At 38.5% G+C, this 22138-nt stretch overlaps 1 protein-coding gene across 8 annotated transcripts in view; it reads right to left on the bottom strand.

The window, feature by feature from the left end:
- Window positions 1–22138, bottom strand: part of GTDC1 (glycosyltransferase like domain containing 1) — a 302948-nt gene that overhangs the window by 48063 nt on the left and 232747 nt on the right. For 6 of the 8 annotated variants that reach the window (XM_059727401.1, XM_006266997.4, XM_019480236.2 and 3 more), the window contains one exon: window positions 325–693. The exons of 1 other annotated variant lie outside the window; for it this stretch is intronic. In XM_059727401.1, coding sequence (XP_059583384.1) covers window positions 325–693 — 369 coding nt within the window. Of the gene's footprint in view, window positions 1–320; window positions 694–22138 lie in introns of those variants that run through there. One more of the 8 variants, XM_059727403.1, reaches the window with a different exon arrangement.

Here is a 22138-nt window from a genome sequence, read left to right as displayed (position 1 = left end):
TCAAGTGTCATCAATGGATAGCAGTATGAAAATACCTTCTAGTACAGTTGCTAACATCATACTTACAGAATTTCAGTGGCTCTTGGACCCTGAAATGCAGTCGTTAACATCAATGCTAAAATCTCTGGTTTACATTACTAAAGATATTACTAAAGAATTACTCTAAACAGTTAGGTGTTAGTGATGTTGCACATTTGCATACATGGCAAGTCAGTTGTATGCTTATGACATTAACTTTATACTTGCTGTAAGTCACAGGAACAGTATTAAATCCAGTTCATAAATCATTTAAAGGTATAGTATTTTGATTTGTACAACACTTACCACCTGTGAGGCCAGACAATGTGTAAAGGTCTTTGCTGATAGTCCATTCCACTCAAAATATTACAGGGGTTAAAAGTCAGATGTTGCTTATCTTCTTCTTGACAAGGATTTGTACTTTCTGATGCTTCAGACTTGTTCAATTTCTCCACTGCTGTTAATGGGTTATGTAGGCTTTCTTGTTGTGTGGTACAAAGTCCAGACTGTACTTCACAAAGTCCAGACCCCTGACCTGAGTTGCTGTTTTTCATTAAACCCACAGTAGCTTCATTCTTCTGTTGGAGAGGCAGACCCTTAAATAGATAAGTATCTCCATTTCCTTTAACGCCAGTTATCTTCTCCAAATGGGCCAGTTTGTGTTCTGGCACGAACCTGTTAGCAAAACAGAATAATCCTATGTTGTTTTTATACTAGATATAAATAATACCACTTGATGCTGTTTAATTAACTCATTTAAAAATAAAAGACCATGTAGTCAGCAGTTTTGATCCTAGGAACAACCCCTCTGGAAGTTTGATAGTTTCAGTATCTTGGTAAAAGTAGTGCTTTTAAAAAGTACCAGGCTCTCAGGCCTAGACTCTGACAGTGTCTTATGTTCCAGTACTGTTACAGCACCAATACTGCAAAGAAAAGACCCCATATGTGGTCATAGCCTTACAAAATCTGAAATAAGAAAACAGCTCTAAGAGGTATCAAGGCAGTTCTTCCTTAGCTAATACATTCTTCGTCTTTTGCTAAGATTAGGGAGAAGGTAAATAAGAAGTGTAGTGGTGTTTGTTATGTGAGCATCTGCCAGAGTCAAGACACAGACCCATAAATCATTACATTAAGGGCAACATCCATCCTATGTTAACTTTCATTTACTAAAAACCTGGGATAAAATATGAATCTGTGTGGTACATCCCTCTACTCAGTACCTGACCTATACAGCTCTCCATAAAAAATGGGGTTGCACAAAAAAAAAAAAATGGATAAGAAAATAACCGAAATAATGTTAGGATTTCGTTGTACCTACGGCCAATAGCACTAGAGTCTCTTAAGCATATTTTATATTTCACCTGCCTGACATTTAAAACAAAGGTGCTTCTTACCATTGTCCAAGGTACAGTACTCTGTTCTAATGCTTGTACGCTTTGTACGATCTAACAGCAAGACACTGACTTGGAAAAGTATACATGGTATAGAGCACAACTCTGAAAATGCCTAGGGTCCTGCTGGCTCCTCATAGCTATTTCAGTGAATTAAGCAAAGGCGGGACTTGCATAATGCAAGATGAAACACAGGTACTCAAATCACATATAAGCAAAATAAGGAGCACCTCACTTTGCTGCTCCTTCTAGTAACCAAAATCCCATTTGCAGATAGGGAAACTAAAGTGGAGAGATTAACTTTCTTTCCTGAGACCCCAGAGACAATCTCAGAAGCCAGGAGGTCTTGACTCTCCTATCCTGCGTTCAAGTCTACACCTCTCCGTTATAGATTCATAGATGTAGGGTCAGAAGGAACCTTGTAGATCTTCTAGTCTGACCCCCTGTCCTGGACAGGAGAGAATACTGGGCTCAAATGACCCCAGGTAGGTAAACGTCAAGCCTCCTCTTAAAGACCCCCAAGGTAGGAGCCAGCACCACTTCCCTTGGAAGTTGGTTCCAGATCCTGGCCACCCTGACTGTGAAGTAGCGTCTTCTAATGTCTAGTCTAAACCTACTCTCTAACAACTTATGGCCATTATTCCTTGTTACTCCGGGAGGTGCTCGGGGGAACAAGGTCTCTCCCAATCCCGGCTGGTCTCCCCTACTAAGTTTATATACGGCCACCAGGTCCCCCCTCAGCCTTCTCTTGTGAAGGCTGAACAAATTAAGGTCCCATAGCCTCTCCTCATAGGGTCTGCCCTGCTGTCCTCGGATCATGTGAGTGGCCCTTCTTTGGACCCTCTCAATACTGTCCACATCCCTCCTGAAGTGCAGTGCCCAGAACTGGATGCAGTACTCCAGCTGTGGTCTGACCAGTGTCGTATAGAGGGGAAGGATCACCTCCTTGGTCCTGTTTGTGATGCATCTGTGGATGCACAGCAAGGTGCAGTTAGCCCTACTGACCGTGTCCTCCCATTGGCAGCCCATGTTCATTTTGGAGTCAATAATGACTCCAAGATCTCTTTCTGCAACTATACTTTTGAGAAGGGAGTTCCCCAGCCCATAGGTATGCTGCTGGTTCCTACTGCCTAAGCGCAGCACCCTGCACCTGTCAGTATTGAATCCCATCCTATTTTCATTTGCCCACCCCTGTAACCTGTCCAGGTCCCGCTATAATCTGTCCTTCCCTTTTAGCGTGCCCACCTCACCCCAAATCTTGGTGTCATCTGTGAATTTAAGGAGGGTGCTTTTCACCCCATCGTCCAAGTTGCTAATAAAGAAATTGAAGAGTGTGGGCCCAAGAACCGAGCCCTGGGGACTCCACTGCCCACTTCCCTCCAGGTCGAATATGACCCATCCACCACCACTTTCTGAGTACAACCCCTCAGCCAATCTGCAATCCATCTGACTGTGTAGGCATCAATGCCACAGTCGCCTAGCTTTTTAATGAGAATGGGATGGGAGACAGTGTCAAAGACCTTCCTGAAGTCCAGAAAGACTACATCTACCGTGACACCTGCGTCCAATGATTTTGTGACCTGATCGTAGAAGGCAATCAGGTTGGTCTGACAGGACCTGCCCCTAATGAAACGATGCTGGTTGCCCTTGAGCATCATCCCTGCTGCTCCTTGATAATCTTCTTAAAGAGCTTCCCCAGGATTGAAGTAAGACTAACGGGCCTATAGTTGCCCGGGTCCTCCCTCTTCCCTTTTTTAAAGATGGGGACCACATTAGGGCTGTGCAAAACAGCACCATTTCATTTCAACTTCTGTTTTTGCCATTTCAATGAGTCAGTGTTCCTTTTGAGTTTCGTTTAATTTCGAAACTGTTTTATTTCATTTCATCGAAACGGTTTCACTGTTTTGATGCTGTTTCAACATTTCGCCTATAGGCTATAATGGGGAAGCATGAAACTACCTATAACTTTGTCATTTTGTGCCCAATTTGGATGAAACTTGCAGGGATAGTAGCCCCTTCTCACACCATGAAGCCTGCCAAGTTTCATGGAGATAGGTGCAGGAATTTCTGGGAAACTGCACCTCAAATTCTTGAAAGCAAAACTTGTGTTGCGTGTGTGTATGTGTTAAGGCACAGCTGTTTTTCTGTCCCGCCCCCACAGCACTGGGATTGGAAGGGACCTCAGGGAAGGATCACAGTAATTGGCCAGCTATACAGTCAATATCAGAGCAGTCCTTCCTCACTCTTCCCCCTTCCTCTCCTTAGTTTCTGTTTCCCTGCAAGCTAGCCCAGCTTCAAAACTCAAAACATTTTGAAACTTTTGAAACATTTTGAGTGCCCTCGTTTCATTTTGAGGCTGTTTCAAAGCCTTTTGTTTCATTTAGATTGCACTGTTTTGAGCTCGAAACAAGTTGAAACGAAACACCCGGCAAAGTTATGTACAACCCTACTTTCCATGCCTTTCCTTCTTAGTAATATGGTACATTTCGACAGAATGATATTCAGCACACAGTGATCACTTAGTGCTATTTAAAATGTCACATTTTATACAGTTCTACTTTGATATATGTTTCTTAAGTCACTTTGAATTATGTTCCATCCCAGGGAACAGCTACTTCTTCTTACCAGTTTGTGAAATGAACTTTCCTAAATTCATATAAAACTGACTGCAATGTTCTATCACCATTTCCTGTAAAGTCATGCTTTTTCTAAATGTATATATATGCCTTAAGTTCATTCACCTGAACATCATTTGCTTCTGTGGCCCTCTTTGGCAGCACATTTCATGTGCTTAGTACTATTTAAGATAAATAGGTAAGTTTGAATTCCCAATTTCCTTTTAATTTCCGAATTGTTTAGATTGTGTAACTTGTTTATTGAACTATTTACCAGAAAGAACACTTGTTCTATTTTATCAACCCTTTCTACAATTCTTTAGACTTCTACTCAATCCCATTAAAGCCTGCATTTCTGAATTAAGAATAAACTGCTTCTTTAGCCTTTTGTCAAAACAAATATTCTTAAATCCTGGAATCATCCACATCACCCTGCAATGCAGAATCTTTAAGTGCAAACAGACCCTTTCTTTGAAATGATTACCAAAATTCAACCATATACATACTATGCGAAGTTTATTGCAGTCGCACACTTGACTAATTGCTTTGAGGATTTTTCTGCAATAACCTCTAAATCCCTCTTCCTAGTTGGTATGCAGCATAACTATTCCATTTAATACATACTCCTTATTTTGGGTTGTTGCCCCCAGACATATTATTTTACATTTATCTACATTAAGCTATACTTTCCATTTACTAACCCAGGTGTCTACATCTTCCAAATTCTTTTTGTTCTCCATTATTTGTTATATCTATATGGTAGATACAATCAGTGACTTGGATATTTCACATTCATTCTCCTCACCAAAATCAATTACCAATATTATAAACATGAAGTGAACTAAATTATCTCCTAGAAATATTAGCCACTCTCCACCAATTTCATTTTGAAAAATTTTGTCCACTTTTATGAATGAATTAGTTTCTTTTCATACCAATACTGCTTCTGTTTTCCAGTAACTTTTAATATAGAATCATATCAAAATCTTTCATAAATAAAAAATCACAGTTGATTTTCACGCTACTTTAAGGGAAAAAATGTCTTAGCAGCAGGAAATGTACCATACATATGGAGACAGGAGCCATCTCCAATCAAATAATATTTGTCATTTCCTTTGCTTAAATTTCACTCATATAGTATTAATACCATACATGTAGAATTTCTTGATATATTTCCTGATGGACCCTTAAACAGATGCAGTAAGAAGCAGGGCTGCTGCCCAAATAACTATCCCCATGACACTCTCACCTTTCCATTCTCCACACCCATAACAGTGAAAGTTTAAATCAATGAGACAAATGGTTGCTTGGTGCTTCTGAGTACTGGGTCATTTAGATGTTTGGAAGAGGTCAGTGGTGCCCAAGTTTAGGCATCAGAATTTGAAAAATTTGGTGACAGTTCTAATCTGCATCTCTTTTTAGGCCCCTATTTACTTTGTGTCCTTTAATTAAAAAAATGTGGAAAAATTGGGTGTTTATACACATGCTCTGGGAGTGGGGGACGGAGGTGCTTTAATTAGAGCAGCTCCAAGAGCCACTCTAATTAAAGTGCCCAGAGTGTCACATGCATCAGCGTCCTCACTCTGAAAAATGGCGGCAGTGGTGCTTTAACGAAAGCTTGTGAAATGAGTTTTAAAGTGCCCCCACCACCATTTTTCAGTGCAGGGATGCTAATACATGTGACACTGGAGTCTGCTGGAGCACAGTAATTACCATGCTCCAGCAGACTCAATTAATTGATTAACTGTAATTATAGCACACTGGTGCAGACTTGCTGCATGTGTATAGGCACGCATTAATAGCAAAGTAATCCTAAAATCCACATAAACTACAGCCTTTTACTACTTTTTTTTACTCCTACAATCTGAGGTTCTCAAATACTACAGTGTATCCCAATTAATTATGTCTTGGACATTCCTGTACTGTGTTATTAACCCCATTTTACATAGGAAAAAACTGAAGCTGGGATAGGCTAAGTGACAAATCTACATTAGAGAAGCCTATGAGTGAGTCAAGCATAGCACCTTTGCCTCTCAGCTCTTAGAAACAAACCATGACAGCAACAATTACAGGTCCCATTCTGCTACATACTTCTTTGTAACAATGACTATCTGTAGTTAAAGGCAGGGTAGATTTGCACCTTATAGACTAACTAGATATAGCACATTTACTCTGAGAATAATTTTTGTATAAGATTAACTCACTGGTCTTTGATAACACCAAAGAAGTTACTATAGTTAGAACAATGGAGGAGCAACTAGTGGCTCAACATCTGTAATTTTGCCCAAATAAGTTAAACACTTTGGACCAAGATTCTACATATGCAGAATAGTTATAACTATATTTTTCTTACACTTAAACGTGAATTGAGACCTATAGCTAAAAATACTATTTTTATCTTTAAGCCAATGAGTTACAATGGCATGTAGTTAAATGCAGTCCAAATAAATACCATGATGCACATCACATTTAGGTCTTGTTCACATTACTGTACATTTCCTATTACATTACATTACTATACTATACATTTTCTACATTACCATCCTAGGAAATTATTTTTTTAAATGATTTTGCCAAATAAAAACTAGCTGGCGCTGTGTAGCCTGTTTGCATAATTTGGTCTGAAAACTATTTGACATTTAAATAGTCCCTTGAAGTGTGAAAGGTGCGGCTACCCTTATATATTCTTCCTCCTAATATTTCATCACAGAGATGTAACAACGCTGCTGGGCGCTTGTGGCAGCAGGATGCATGGGGATAGGGGCAACTTCTGGTTGTTGGCAGGCCGCTGGTGCAATTATGTGGTAGTGGCAGTAGCAGCAGCAGCTATTTTTCTATTCCCACTCCCCTGCCCAAATCAGCGCTGCTGCCCCAGTCGCCCACTGTAGTTATGCTGCTGTTTTACCACTTATCCCCAACGACATGTGGCCCAAATTCCAGCTCTGATGGCTTCTTCTTACCCAGGTTTCAGTCTTCTTAAGTCTGACCTGTCATTGCACAATTTTTAATAATATTAGATAAGACTTCACCAATTTCTCTTTGGAATAAACTATTTAATATCCTTTATGTAAGACATGTGTGTGCAATCAATTCTGTGGTATTTACTTGTATTACACACACAGTATTCATCATCTTGACAATTTTTTACATTTTAGAACCATTTCACTTAACAGTTTTAAAAAAAGGATTTATTTGATGGTTAACTCTGGAACAAGTTATCTGCATTAACTTCCATTGTTTTGGCATAAAGTAGTTCTGTATATTTTACTAACAACAGTGTAGACATGATAAAGGATGTAGGCAGAAAACCACAAATAGCTATAGCTAGAATCCTAGTATTCAGGGAAAATAATTCATTTTAGGGGCTTTCATTGGAAATGTTTTTTTGCAGACTAGTTTTGGACTTTGAGCTTTAGTATTGTCTAAAATGTTGTACCTGGATATAACATTTATGACCCCTGGAAGACCAGACCATACACTTTAAATCATATAAGGTATAAACTAAATTTTCAACATGGTTGGAATGATGCTATGGACACAATAGTTCCAGACCACTAGCATGAGGCTTAAACATGACCCTTGAAAATTAGAAGGGGAAGCTACCAAATTTAATTCACCTGATCATGCCTATTTGCCAGAAGTAAATGAGAGGAACAGACTGACCAGGTAATAATGTTTACACTCCAACATTTACGATCCCCCTAAAGTATTCTGGGTATTATAATCATGTAAACTCTGCAGAGATTCCTCTGTGGTTTAAATCAGAAAATTACCTCATACAGCTACAGCCAACTAGTATTTTAAAATATGGTTAGAAACTAAAATATCAAACAGGAATTTGTAATAGTTAATTTGGAATTTGGGATGTGATTGCATCTAAGTAGCAACCAATACAAGGATGAAGGGTATCACAGCAACTCTTAAGTGAATTTGTTGCATCTCTGAGTCTCAGAGGATTCTGTCATGCCCTTTCAAGACATGTAGGAATTCCTAGGTGGACCACTTACTTGGCCTTTGAAGAACTGATTTTTAAATGTAGACTGTAACAGCTGCTAAACTACTTCTGCCCATGTTACCTTTCAGTACCATGTGACACAGAAAGATAACTTAAATTTGGAAGTGAACATGAGGGGAGCTACAGAAGAGGTGAATTTTTAAAACTGCAATCTTTTCTAGCTTATATGCATTCTTATAAATTATGCTTGTTTATTGAGACAAGCTATTCAAAACTTGGTGTAATATACAATCCAGAACTTGACCCCGTAGAATTTGATTTAACTTAAAACAGAACTGCAGCTAGTGTTTCTAATGCGGTTCCTATTCATCTGACAGTAACATCATTATCTTGCTATTCTTTTTGTTGGTGTTGTTTTTAATAAAATAGTGCATGGACTGACTGTTGGTGCCAATAAAGGAAGCTGATTCCAATAAGTAATTTTTCATTAGGGTAAATGAGATGTTGTGAATAAATACATACAATATAACATGACAACATGTTATGAAAATAGAATGCAAAGTACACATGTCTATTTAAAGTCAATGTGACTAGGCTTCTTGGTATTGCAGTTTCATAGCACAAATGCAAAGAGAATACATTTAGTATACATTGAAAAGACTAAAAATATCTGGTGGCCAAAATGGCAAACGTTCAGATTGGCATGCCACATCATACATGGAATATCATGCAATTTCCATTATTTAGCTACAACTGCATGAAAGCTTGTAATTTTTAAGCCATTGTTATAACATTTCAAACAAGCCATATAAAGGTAAAATGCTTTCTGTTCTCTGTTCAATCTTTGTATATGTAAGACTTTCAGGGATGTGTAGCTGCAAAGATTTGGAGAGATTTACTTGAGGTAGAAAAAACCCAGAAATGGTGTCTACCTTAGTCTGAACAGCTAACTGAACAGCACCTTTTTGGAAGTACAGAACTTCCCTGCCCTGTTTTGTTTTTTAAACTCCAAGTTCCTGGGTTAACATCCAACAGCCTCCTATCTTATCTTTGCTATTTTACGTTCAGATTTTCTCTACCCTGTCTTTGCTGATACCCTGGGCAAATGAAATAGAGAATTCAACAAATTTGGGGACTCTGACTGACTCAGCTACGAATTCCAAATGAATGCTCTAGCACTTGTCCAAGGCCACTGACATACAAAAGCACCTTTGGTGCAAAAGGGTGAACTGGGGGTCAGAAGAAGGGGAGTTAGCTTTTCTCCCTGTCACTTTGTGTCATCTATATTTTATTTCCCACCTCCGTAAAATGGAGATTTTTTTAACTTCATTTTACTGGATGTCTTGTGTTTGTAAAACTGCTTCAGATCCTTAACTGGAAAGTGCTATGGAAGTCTGGATGTTGTTACTGTTGCGTCAACAAGACTCAAGCGAGTACCAGAATGCAGACTGCACTTGGAAGAGACAGAAAGACATCACATGTCAGGTATTTTGCAAGGAATGAATTTTTGTGGTTTTTGAGGAGAGATGGTAAAAGCTGGGTTAAAGAAGCATACATCCACACTTCATGGCAGGGGTGTCCAGCTGGTGGCCAGTGGGTTCTGGGGGTCCAGAAAGGATTAATTTGTGACTCTCACACACTTGCTGCTCCTCCAATTACTTTGAATGTAACAGCACCCAAAGTTTGTATCCTGCTCCTTCTTCTAGCTGCTGTGTCCTGCCCTGGTGCTAGGGAGTGGAGCAGTGTTGAGGGTGAGGGGGACTGGGGCTACATGGAGGAAAAGGTGTCTGTAAGGGAGAGGTGTCTGTAAGGCTACACACTGCAGTGAGGGAGGGGGACTGTGCCGTTGTGGTGCAGGCCTGTGGGGAGTGTGAGGACATACAGTGCAGTGGGGGAGGTGGGATTGCAGGGTTTGTGTGCAATGCAACAACAAAGGAGCAGCAAAGAGCAGCAGGGGAGCATCCACATGCTGTGTGTCCCACTGGCCTGTGGCTTGTGTGGTATGACCCACACAGCATGCAACCCCTACTGGAGTGGACCCCAGGGGCTTAGAAGTTGGACCAGCCTGGCCTGTGACTATGGGTATTGCAACCTTCTCACTATCATGAAATTCCACTATATTTTTGCTAAGGGACTGCCCTCTTCCCACCCCCCAACCCCCAAAATCCTTACCCCTTTCATGTTTAGCTTATTCACAGTTAATGAAATTGAATGTAAAAATATTGCAACTGTGCATGTAAGTACATATATTCACATCACTGGTCAAATATATGCAGCACTATCATAACTGCACGGGCATCCCTTAACCTTTTAAAAAAATAACCTTTTGAGTGCTGCAGGACAAAATACAGCACCCATCAATCAATATTTACCCTGAGCAAAACAGAACAGATACAAATAATTAGTCTGTAATTCTGTTCTCCACACCAAATCAATGCTACAGATCAGCTTGTAGGAGAAAAGTTGTCCTATTTGCACCTTTCCCAGTGAGCTACTCTTTATTTTGTGTTTTGATGCATCTTCAAGAAGCAAGAGTCCTAAGATTTTTTGTTTCCTGTATCCAGGTATTACAAAGCTGCAACCTGAATCAGAACTAAGAAAACAATTATTTCTCATTTTCTTTTTCCCAGGAAGCAGCACCCTTATGATGTATTATCATTTCCTGATCTGTTTCATACAGAGTAAGGAACAGGTTACCTGAAGAAGTAACTTCCAGGAATACCACAATGGACAGCGCTGGGGAGATTCATGACTAATGGACAAAAAAAAAAAAAAGCTGGATGGACACAAAAGAATGTGAAAGATTAAGACGGAAAACAAAAGAGCAAAGAATGTGAGAGAGAAATTAGGATAGGAGTTTCATGTGAACAAGGAAAGATGGTCAATGGCTTAAGATTATAAAGCCAAAAACAGATGTTTCATTTGCCCTTGAATAAATTATACCTGTGTTTGTCTCAGAGCAGAAATATCCCAGAATGGCATGAATACACATCATCCTTCTAATAATCAGGGTTTAGTGAGTAGCTGCATGCACTATTACTTTTCTGTCATTGAGTCATTGATGCAATCCCAGGATAACCATTCAGATTAACTTTGCATTGACCTGGGATAAACTGTTAGTACTTCTTATCCTGTGAACCTTTTCAGAATGTATCCTGGGACAATGGAGATGGATGCCTGAACAACTACACTTTGTTCCAGGATAAAATTGTTTATCCCTGGACAAATGCAATGTCTGATTGTAGCCTGAATGTCTTATCTTCCTGAGTAAACTTTCTCCAGAAGTGCACTTGTTCTTTAATGAGTCTCTGAGACTCATGAACACGGTCCAGCAGCTTCCTATTAATAGAAGGAAGGATTGAAATGATGGAGTACTGATCTCCCTTGACACCTGTGGGACACTATCCACTATTAGTACTTAATCTGTTTTTTTCTGAAACCATGGCCTTGTCACTTCAAAATGCTAGGCCACACAACCTATAGTATACATCATCCCTGCCAACAGATAAAATATCCAGAGAGAATCCTGGAAAAGGGGTCTAGGACTGGCAGCATCAGACGACCCTCCTGTTTTACATGTTTTTAATGTTCTCAGAAGAGTGATATGGAGTTGCCAGGTGAGCAGAGCCTGAGACTTGGAAACACCGAGGCTCATAATGAGTATGAGGGTCCCACTTCCTCTAGAGAATGTTACACAAAACAGTGCTTTTGGCCTAAGAACTGCTTAGCAATAATTCAGCTTGTTAATCTTGTGGCCTAGTTGATTAATATAATATATAGGCATTCCTGAGAGAGTAAAGGCTGTGTTGAGCTTATATGTGATACATTTTACTCAGTAAAGGCACTAAATCCAGATGAGCTGTTTGGTCCTATATTTTCCAAGATGGGAGTGGCACATAGGATAGGAAATAAGACCAGAGAAATGAAGCACAAGAGGAAAAAACAATATAAAATTAAGGCAGAGAAGATAAATGAAAGAGAAAATAGACATGGAGAGGGAAAAGTGGAAAACAGATGAAGAAAGCAGAGAAAATAAAGACAGAAATCCAGTTTGGAAATCACCTCTAATGATACCCACTATATATTAGCTCAAGAAAAACTAGCTCAGGCAGTTTGCCTCAACTCAAGACTTTTGCCTTGACTCAAGACTTTTAAGGCACAGTTCTTCAGAAATACCTAGGCTCACTGAAATCAATGCAATTTAGACCCTTAAATACCAATGTTGATTTGGGCTGAAGTCATTTTGAAAATAAAATTTACATACTTACATCACTTAGATTGCTCAAAATTTATCCTCTACCTATTTTCAAATATTTTCTGACAGAAAATCTTCTATATTATAGACTCATATTTCAAAGCTGCACTAATTTTCTTATCATTTGCATCTTCCCTCCCCAATCTGGTTTCATTTGGAATTAGCTGTACAGTTAATGGGCATATTTACATGTGCATTGATGCATGTTTTCTAATACACTTTAAATTTAGTAACTCCAATATAAGGTACTAAATTAATGTGCATTAGGCTGCGCTAATGCGTAGTAGCGCATTTGCACATTTTTTTAGTAATATTTAATGTGTAGTAGACTACATTAGTGTGCATTAGTATAATGTCACTTTTTTACGTGATGCTCTGATGCAAAGTAAAATAGTCTACTGGGCATTAAAGTGCAAGTGTATATGCGCCCACTAGCTACAAAATCCTCCTTCTCAGAATGCTATCTCTAACCCTCACTGGAGGAAGAGGGTAAACCAATCTCTAACTGCCAATTGTATTTTACATCTGAAAGTATTCAGTGCACCCAAAACACCTGAATTTTCATAATTAAAACTGCTGCATAAATTATGTTACTAAGTTGACAAATATTAGCTGTGACTGATAAAGGTTGTAACTGAAACATTCTTAACCTCTTCTTCCAGAAAATACCCAACATGACACCCCTACTTTCAGTAGTTTGAAACAAATGCGGGCCTTAAAGATCTGTGTTTTAATAGTTCTGACTCCTCATGTTACTTTTCTTGTTATAAACTCCTCTAGCCAAAGTCACGTCTATTTTAATCTAGTACTTGTGGGATTATTACTAATTCCATTTTGTTGCATAACATATTAACTGCTAGCAAATGACTTCAAAAATACCTTAATCACTTTAGGTCACCAAAGATAAAGAGATAGTGATTACTTTGTATTTTATATATGGAGGTGACACTTTGACCCCAATAAAGTCCTGACAAAATTCCACTGATTTCAGTAGAGTCAGGATTTCACTCTAATTACTTAATTCATGGATTCTTATGCCTTAAATTTTCTTAAAAGGTAAATACAAGAATCTGCACAGAGATACAGGGTAATTAGATTATGGATAAAAGAAAAACATTAAACTTCTCCAAAACATGCAGGTCAATTTATTTTCCAAAGCGCAGTCAATGTTCTAAGCATGTTTAAAATTCTTTTAAGCTTTGATCTAAAAAGTAACAATACTAAGTGCACATAAAACTGGTAATGAATGACAGGTATTACACGCACATAAAACTGGTAATGAATTACCATGAAGACGAGTGGCCAGTGATTATTTTTTGTATTACTTGAGGGGCGGGATATAGACATAGAAATTAAAAATAAAGAAATACAAACAAAAAACCCCACTAGCTGACATCTGATTTTATCCACTTCTTTTAACAATAACTTTACTTATTCAAATTTATCCCTGTATCATGAAAATGGCTGTCAATACTCTATTGATCCAACACTTGGAAGATTTTTAGAATGTTTTAAGGTAAATCCTTTGCCTGAATCATTTCAAAAGAGCTGGGGTGGGTGGGTGGGGGTGTGTGTGTGTGTGTGTGTGTGTGTGTGTGTGTGTGAGAGAGAGAGAATTAATTCTATTCTAGTTCTAAGAACGGACAAAAGGATTTTAGGGTCCTTTTTGACTAAGAATTGCTTGTATTCTCTAATGCTTTAAAACTCTGGAGTATGTATGCAAGCATATTTACAGCTTCCAAACAGTATGGAATCTTCTTCTGTTATACAGAACTGAAAATGAATAGGTGCTTGAAAAATGATATCACACCTTAAAAACCACCTAGACTTTTGCTTATTTCATTTAATTTCTTTTTATTAAACTAATACCAGGATACTGTAGCATGTAATTTCCTGGTTTGTGGAAATCCCTCTAATCAGGATATTTAGAATGGATGTCCCCTTTAAATGGACTCTTTTTGTAACATACGCAATGCAGAAGGGAATGCTATCATAACACTTCAATAGTTAAGTGACTTTATGAGAAAAATACTTCCAAATGTTTCCTAAAACCTTCCAAACCGCACCAAAGAACATTATCGTAATATTATGTTTCCCCATGGCCTCCAATATTTAAGCTTGCCATTCTTGAAATGATACTTGGATGAAAAACTTACATTTATGTAATGTATAAATTGTTCCTAAAAGAAAAGGCTTGTCTTTTAAATGACTAACTATATGTAGATGTCAGATATTTTAAGTTTTCAATAGCTTTCCTTTATTAACCAAACAGTACTCTAGTGCATTGGATTGCTACAAAGGACATACATAGTCCTTATTTTAAACCTGAGCAGTCATAGTGAGTAGTGAAAACAATAACTGTCCTAAATGATTACATATCAAGTTACACTTAATAGATATCCATATTTCTTCTACAGTATACATAATCCATATAAACTGTATACCATATATCAATAATATGTTCCAGTGAATCCAGCATCAAAGAGTTCGTTTATAGTAGGTTTTCATTTGAATCAGGGTTGTAATGTTCTGTGCAAGCATAAGCTAACCATTTCAATGATTTTGCCAGCAAGCTGCTTTTTGGCAGATTATTGGCAGCACATACTGGCAACAAAGTAGAGCAGCTAAGCCCTGCTTATAAGTTACAGGTAAATAATGATTTTAATAAATTTATGTAAAATGTTCCACTTGGTCACATCTGTTTTTGATAACTCAACTGCGCAAATGCAAACTTCTGTGTGTTTCTCAGGGAAACACATATTTCACCTTAATTATTTAACACTTTCTCAGGTACCCCAAGAAATAAATAAGCACTGAAACCCAATTATGCTTGAAGGTTTGCCGAGGTAACCGTAACATTGTCTGAAAAGGCTAAAACAATGTATTAAAAATAATAATTTAACATGCAAAAATTTAAAACACATTTAGTCATGAATACAACATTTAAGCAATAAGAAAATTGCAGGGCTATCATCCAATTATCTTAGCCACAGGGCATTAAAAATCATGAGGTCCAGTCAATTGCCTCTGGCCCCAAGAGCTATGTAGTAATACACAGTCTTTGACCCTCCCTTGAAATAAGTTACTATATTACACGTATTTGTACTTTCTGGCACTACAACTAATATTTAAATGTACATTGGTCTATCTCAGGCAGTGTGGTCTACAGGAACTCCTGAATTGTTGCTAGTGAGCCACTGTGTGTCTTTATAACCACCTCATACCCCTGTATGTCTTTGTTTTTTCATTTCTAAAGCAGGAATAAGATTTTTCTACCTCAGAGGGATTTGAGGCCACATTTATAAAGCTCTGAAGAGGTTAGAATTGCAGAGGAGCAACAGAAGGAGTAGTTGGTAGCATCCTTAAAGGAGAAATCGTTGGACCTGATCTCTGTTGACATAAAGCAGCATAGTTCCACTGAAATAAATTGGATTATACTCATTTAAGTTATGTATCAGGCCTTTTCTATTTTGTTACCAGAAATCTTGCAGCAATCATCTCTCCTCTATGTATAACATAGCCTCAATACTAAGAATGATTAGCTAACAAGGAATGAAAAAATATTCCCCAGCTATTTTCACTGTCCATGCAATTTATTTGTCCAAGTAGTCTAAAAAAGATAAGCGTGTAAAATTATTTTGTTACTCTAAGGTTAGCACTACCGGCAGGACACCTGGAAACAGACATATACTAAAACAAGGGATAGTATGAGACTTCAGAAGAAAATGCTAAAGAAAAATATAACTCTGTGATAATGACACTAAGGTTTCTTCAGTTCCTCTCTCTCTTTTTAATATTGTAATGTACAAACAGCTGATCTTTCAAATCAATTCTTGGGACACTAGATATCTTCCAAAGAGTCAACTGTTATGCTTCAGGTGTGGTGGAAATACTTGCAAGCCTCGAACCCCATGTGACTGATATGCTTATACAGAACAATCAGCAGTAAGTGAAGTAATGCTACTGAATATTCAATTTAGGGACTACTTTACTATAATTAATGGAAGCCACTTCTTCAGAACGGTTCCTTAAAGGAAATATATGGATCTACTTTGATTCACTGATATATCTTTTGTGGATTTATCTTTTTTAATATTTAATTCACACAGGGTACATGAATGAGTGGGCAATTATAATCCATCAAAAATCAAATTTTGTTTGTGTAAATCTCGATTTCCTTGCAGATTTTTTGTCATTTCTCCGTAGAAGGACAGTTAGCAGTTTGGGATTCTAAAAAGCTTGACAAATTAGTTAAAACTCAATTAATTTTTTCAAGATCTATTGGATGCTCTAGCAAAACTTTATGTAGCCATAGTGGACTTGCTGCTAATTTGATTTGTTTTAGGATTCAATATTTTCAAATACAATTACAGACCTAGAGGACATATATTTGTGTTGTTTAAAGGCAGAGGTTCTATGAAAGGAAATCACAGAATTATAGAAAATTAGGGTTGGAACAGACCTCAGGAGAACATCTAGTCCAACCACCATGCTCAAAGGGCCATATCCAACTGGATCATCCCAGCCAAGGTTTTGTCTAGTTGGGTCTTAACAACCTCCAAGGATGGTGAGTCTACAACCTCTCTGGGCAACCTGTTCCAGCACTTTACTACCATCCTACTGAGAAAGTCCATCCTAATATCTAACCTAAACTTTCCTTGCTGCAATTTGAGACCATTGCACCTTGTTCTGTCATCTGCTGCCGGTAAAAACAGTCTAGATCCATCCTCCTTGGAAGCACCCTTCAGGCAGCTGAAGGCTGTTATTAAATCCCCCCTCAGTCTCCTCTTCTCTAGACCAAGTAAGCCCAGTTCTCTCAGCCTCATAAGTCCTGTTCCCCAGCCACCTAACCATTTTTATTTCCCTATGCTGGACTCTCTCCAATTTGTCCACATCCTTTCTGTAGTGGAGGGGGGGTTCCCAAACTGGACAGTATTCCAGATGTGGCCTCACCAGTGGCAAATGGAAGGGAATAATCACGTCCCTCGATCTGCTGACAATGCGGCATAGTTAACATTGTTTGTAATGAAGGCATGCTGTTGGCTCATATTCAGCTTACTGCCCCCTATAAACCCTAGCTCGTTTTCTGCAGAGCTGCTGCTTACCCAATCAGTCCCCAGCCTGTACTGGTGCATGGGATTGTTCAATATAAGAAATTATTTTTGGCTGTATTTATTTTTGTTATTTTTGTTAACTTCTGGGGTTATGGAAACAAAACCAGTGAAAGCTCAATGTCTTAACAATATTTTATTTTTAAAGTTCAAACAGTAAAATACCATATTTACTCAAATACAAGATGAAGTTTTCCCTACCAGTTGGCATAGGAAAAAACCCTCTTTTTAAAAGCACATACAAGAAAATTTCACTAAATACACTGGCTATCATTAAACTGCTATGAAAAGCAGCATGTGCTTAGTAATGGAAATCAAGTATGGAGTTGATTAAATGCAGCCAACACTAAACATGACTATAAAACACATGGCCCATAGTGGACAAACATGCTGATGGGAACCTACTACCAAGATAGGTTAATACAATCCATCTGTATAAGACATATTCTAGTGCCCATTAAGTGCAATCCTTCTCACTGCCAACTCTTTTCCAATTCCTGGGATGCTACAAAAATGTATGTGCAGGTGAGGCGCAGAGCAACTGGATCCTGGTTCACCTTGTGAAGGGCAGGGCCATACTAATCATATGTACTAAGCTGAGAGGGAGCATGAGGAAGAATTCTGGGTGGACTGTATGCAATGTTGTGGCTTACCATGGCTTGAAATGCTGTTGGGTCCTAGTCCAGTGAACTATGCGGTTGGGTCTCAGTCCCAGTCCAGTGAAATCTACGGTAAATCGTGAGCTTTTTGGTTTTGGACTAATACCATGCATAGACATGCTAGTTTATGTTAGATATAAGTAAGTGCAAAAGTGCTGCTCAAAACTGTGTTTATGAAATGCCTGTGCTAAAACTTGAAGCAGTTTCAAAAAAGGTAACATGCATCAATTCAGAATGAATTACGTCTATGAGTACTATATGCAAATTACTACAACCATGTTTAATTTCAAGGTTATTGTTTTCAAATTTGCTCCTCACTTCTGTCTGCTCAGAGAGAGCAGGGTCTGACAGTAAGGGGAGGAGGAAAGACGCTGTCAAGTGAATATGTTGGGCGGAAGCAGAAAGCAAAGGGCTACCTGATCTCCCAGATTTATTTTTCCTGCTGTAGGAGTGGGAAGGGATAAATTTCAGGCAAACCTTCAATAATTAGATTCTATATTTGGAAAATTATAACATTTATACATTTTCCAGATATAGAATCTAATTACTGGGCGGTCGTCTTATAATCAGGGTCATCTTCTGTTTGAGTAAATGTGGTGCCAGGTAAGGTTCATAACTTTATTTATAGACTTTGCATTCAAGTAAAATGATTCACTTAGGCATCTAAAAGAAATCTGTACACACCACTGTGTTAGACTACAGTAATATAATATTGTCATAATCATGAACTGCAGAATCACTGCTTTTTATTATTCCTGCTTTTCTCCCCTGCATTAACATGTACTCCACTGATTTCATGACAACTGATTTGCTTCATGCTAACCACACTACTAAAAATGATCTCATTGTTAATGTAAAGTGGGGGAAAAATCCCTGCAACTGGTTTATCTTAACTTCTTTGTCCAGGAAGCATTCCTCACACCTTCCCTCAAATGAGGTAATGTAACTTTAAAAGTGTAGGACTCTGGGACCTACCTACCATATATATATGAAATAAAGGACTGGTGGAAAAAAACAGAGAATACAGCTAATGGAGTTTACAGGAAAAGTTTTTTAGGATAGATAATCCAAACCCAATACCATTGCATCTATTAGGAAGATGTATGGATTTAGGTGCCTGAGACCTGAAACAGGCATTTTTCTTCCCTGCTCTTCATGTCTTTCCCAGACTAGGGTCTGGGGAAGTGTGGGGAGCAGTGGTTTCCCCAGTCCCCCTGGAGCAGCATGACAACCCCCTGCCTGCTCCCTAGACTGGGCTCTGTGGAATGGGTGAGGGGAAGGAGGCAAAAGAAGCTATTCCTCTTCTCTGCTCTCAGTGATGGGTGCAAAGAGAGAGAGCAGCAGGGACCCTAGTTTGGGGAGCAGATTGGAGGGCAAGGAACAGCTGCTCCTTCATCATATAAAGCCCACAAGGCCAGGAACCAGGGCACGGGAAGCCTCCCCAAGCCCAGTTCCCAGCTTTACCACCTTTAAAGTCACCACTCCCACTGCCCAGCTGGCAGTCCCCTGTTCGAGGAAGAGGCTAGGAGCACTTCCCTGCTGCTTCCCTCCCCTCCTGGAGTAGACCAGAAGGGGAGTACACAAGCATTCATTTATGCAAGAACATTTTTGTCACAAGGGAGATTTTCCAGATGGTGAGATCTTTCTCCTGGAGGACACATGTTTCCCCTGGAAGAAACTATGTGAATGTTTGCACACTTCTAGTTTCCATCAGGAGAGTGGCATACAGGCATGTTCTTCCACCTTTTAGGCACTTAAGTTGACTTGGGTGTCTAACTATGATCCTATCCCACCCTGTTCATTAATGCATCTTGTTAATGCATCTATTTTTGTGACCTATTGCCATCCTAGCCTTTAACTAAGTCACAGAGCAGTGCAGAGGAGAGAAGGACCAGCTCACTTTTTGTATTAACAATTTTTTAGGGAATTGAGCAGAGAGGAATGCCTGCACATGGCCTCAGGTAGCGACATAGGTAGTGACACCTGTGCCAGATTGGGGATGAGAAGTACTACAGTCATGTTAGCATGGGGCACTTGGGGATGGTGCCCTGGTTGCCCTCCCCCTACATTGTTACACAACTGGCTGCAGTCATCATAAACCGTGATCATAAATTATTATGTAATATTTGATTCACAGTAAACCACCTGTTTAAGCATACTGCTTGCCTCTTGGAAATTTTGTTAAAAAAGTACTAAAGCTTCCTACAATGAAAACTATTTCACTGTAAGTTCACAAACTAAACACAACAAGATAGGCAGTGACGTGACTTACTGAAAACCATGAAGAGCACTGGTGTATTCAAGTAAGAGGAGCTGCAGCTCTATTTGCTAAGTTATAGTAGCAGACAGAACTTTTTTTCTTTTTGCTGGTAAGATCAAAAGAAAGAGGTGTACATATAAATGGCACTTTGTTTTGATCCTATTATTCTACAGAAACTAGAGAAAAGATCAAAGAAAAAAGTATCCAGGTTTCACTATTAACACTTAACATAACCTCGGCCTGAAAATCCATTCCAGATTGCTACTGCAATTTAAACAACAGCACATTTTTGTTGTTCTGTTGTGTAATATACCTAAAGGCAGTATTTCAGTTCCTTGCCTACCTTTTCCATTGCACAAATTTGATTCCAAAATATATTATTAAGTATTGTTTTATATTTTCACTGTGGTAACAACTGAAGGCTACAGGCTTGCGGTTATATTGTTCTGGGAACTCTACATGCTCACAAGGAGGGGAAATAATATGGACCTGACAGTGTAAAACTGAATAAATCCAATACCGTTGGAATCAAACATATTTCAGGTTTTAAATAAGGTTGGCCCAACCCTTGCCAATGTTAATGTCACTGAAAGCCAGTATGTACAATGATGAGTGTATATGTCCTTCCTCCAGTCTCTCTCCTTTCTCTACACACAAAGGCCACACACACCTATGCTTATAAATGTAGGGACTATACTATATATTGAGGGTTCTCAGCCTCTCTATACTTAAAGTGAACTGAAAACCCCTGAAACTAGATATTTAGTGACAAATCATCTCTGTAACAAAAAATGCACTTCTTCAGAAAAAAAATACCAGAAAAAAAGAACCATGGGCTTTTTGAACGGGAACTTTGTTAACAGAAAACTGAGCTACTAAATAGGAAGCACAATTAAAACATCAGAGGTGGCTCTTCTGGAAGGTAGCTTAGAAAAAAGAGGAAACGTTCTACCCATAAACTTCTTTTATCCCTTTCCTATTCTTGAGCACCCATAGATGAAAATCTGCACTACAAGATTGTGGAAATCATTTTACGTTCAAATGAATTCACACTTAATGGAAATAAAACACATGTTTTTAAGAACAGACTAGGTGCTATCCTGCTTAGACTGATATTTCAATGTTTTTGGCTAAAAAGCCAACTAAAATAATTGTGTACACAGTAACATTCTAGGCACATGTGCTTTCACATATAGGTGTAGGAGATGGTGTTATACCCACTCCTGTATTATACCAGTTTCAACTAGGTACATAGACAAACCTAAAAAAGGGGCCTCTAGAATGTGTAAAAGTTTCCCCTGGTAGCAAGCATCCAAATAAGTACCATGTGCCATATTACAAGCTACCACATGCTCTCAAACCAGGAGGCATTATACCATTAATTGATAACTTTGTCTGCATATTTCACAAACTGTTTCACTGCTGATACTTGTATGCCCAGACATAGAAAAAAAAAAAAAAAGAATAAGAGTGTACTATAAACCAAGCCTTTAAAATGCTTTCTTTCTTTGAAGGTAACTCTCTCATTGATGATTCAGTCACATATTGTGGGCATTTCAGAATATTACTTCCATTGAGTTTCCTTTACCCAAGAGAATATTTAATCATTTTTGCAAAGACTGAAGAAATCTGCCAGCAAACAGGTTTACTTTCCAGATTTATTTGGAAGAGCTCAACAGATCAATAGGTAAGGAAAAGTAAGACTGTATATGCCACTTCAGTTCCCACTACAATATTCATGATGCAGATGCTTTACAATGTTTATTGTAAATGCTGTAACACAGGCAATAGTCCCATATGAGCTGGCTCAATTATGGCTGCCATCTTGAACATATTCCCTATTTTTCACTCCATGCCAGGAGACTTTTTGAGAC

Source organism: Alligator mississippiensis, chromosome 4, assembly GCF_030867095.1.
Source record: "Alligator mississippiensis isolate rAllMis1 chromosome 4, rAllMis1, whole genome shotgun sequence".
In the NCBI taxonomy this organism is placed as follows: domain Eukaryota; kingdom Metazoa; phylum Chordata; order Crocodylia; family Alligatoridae; genus Alligator; species Alligator mississippiensis.
This window is presented reverse-complemented; position numbering and strand designations above follow the sequence as displayed.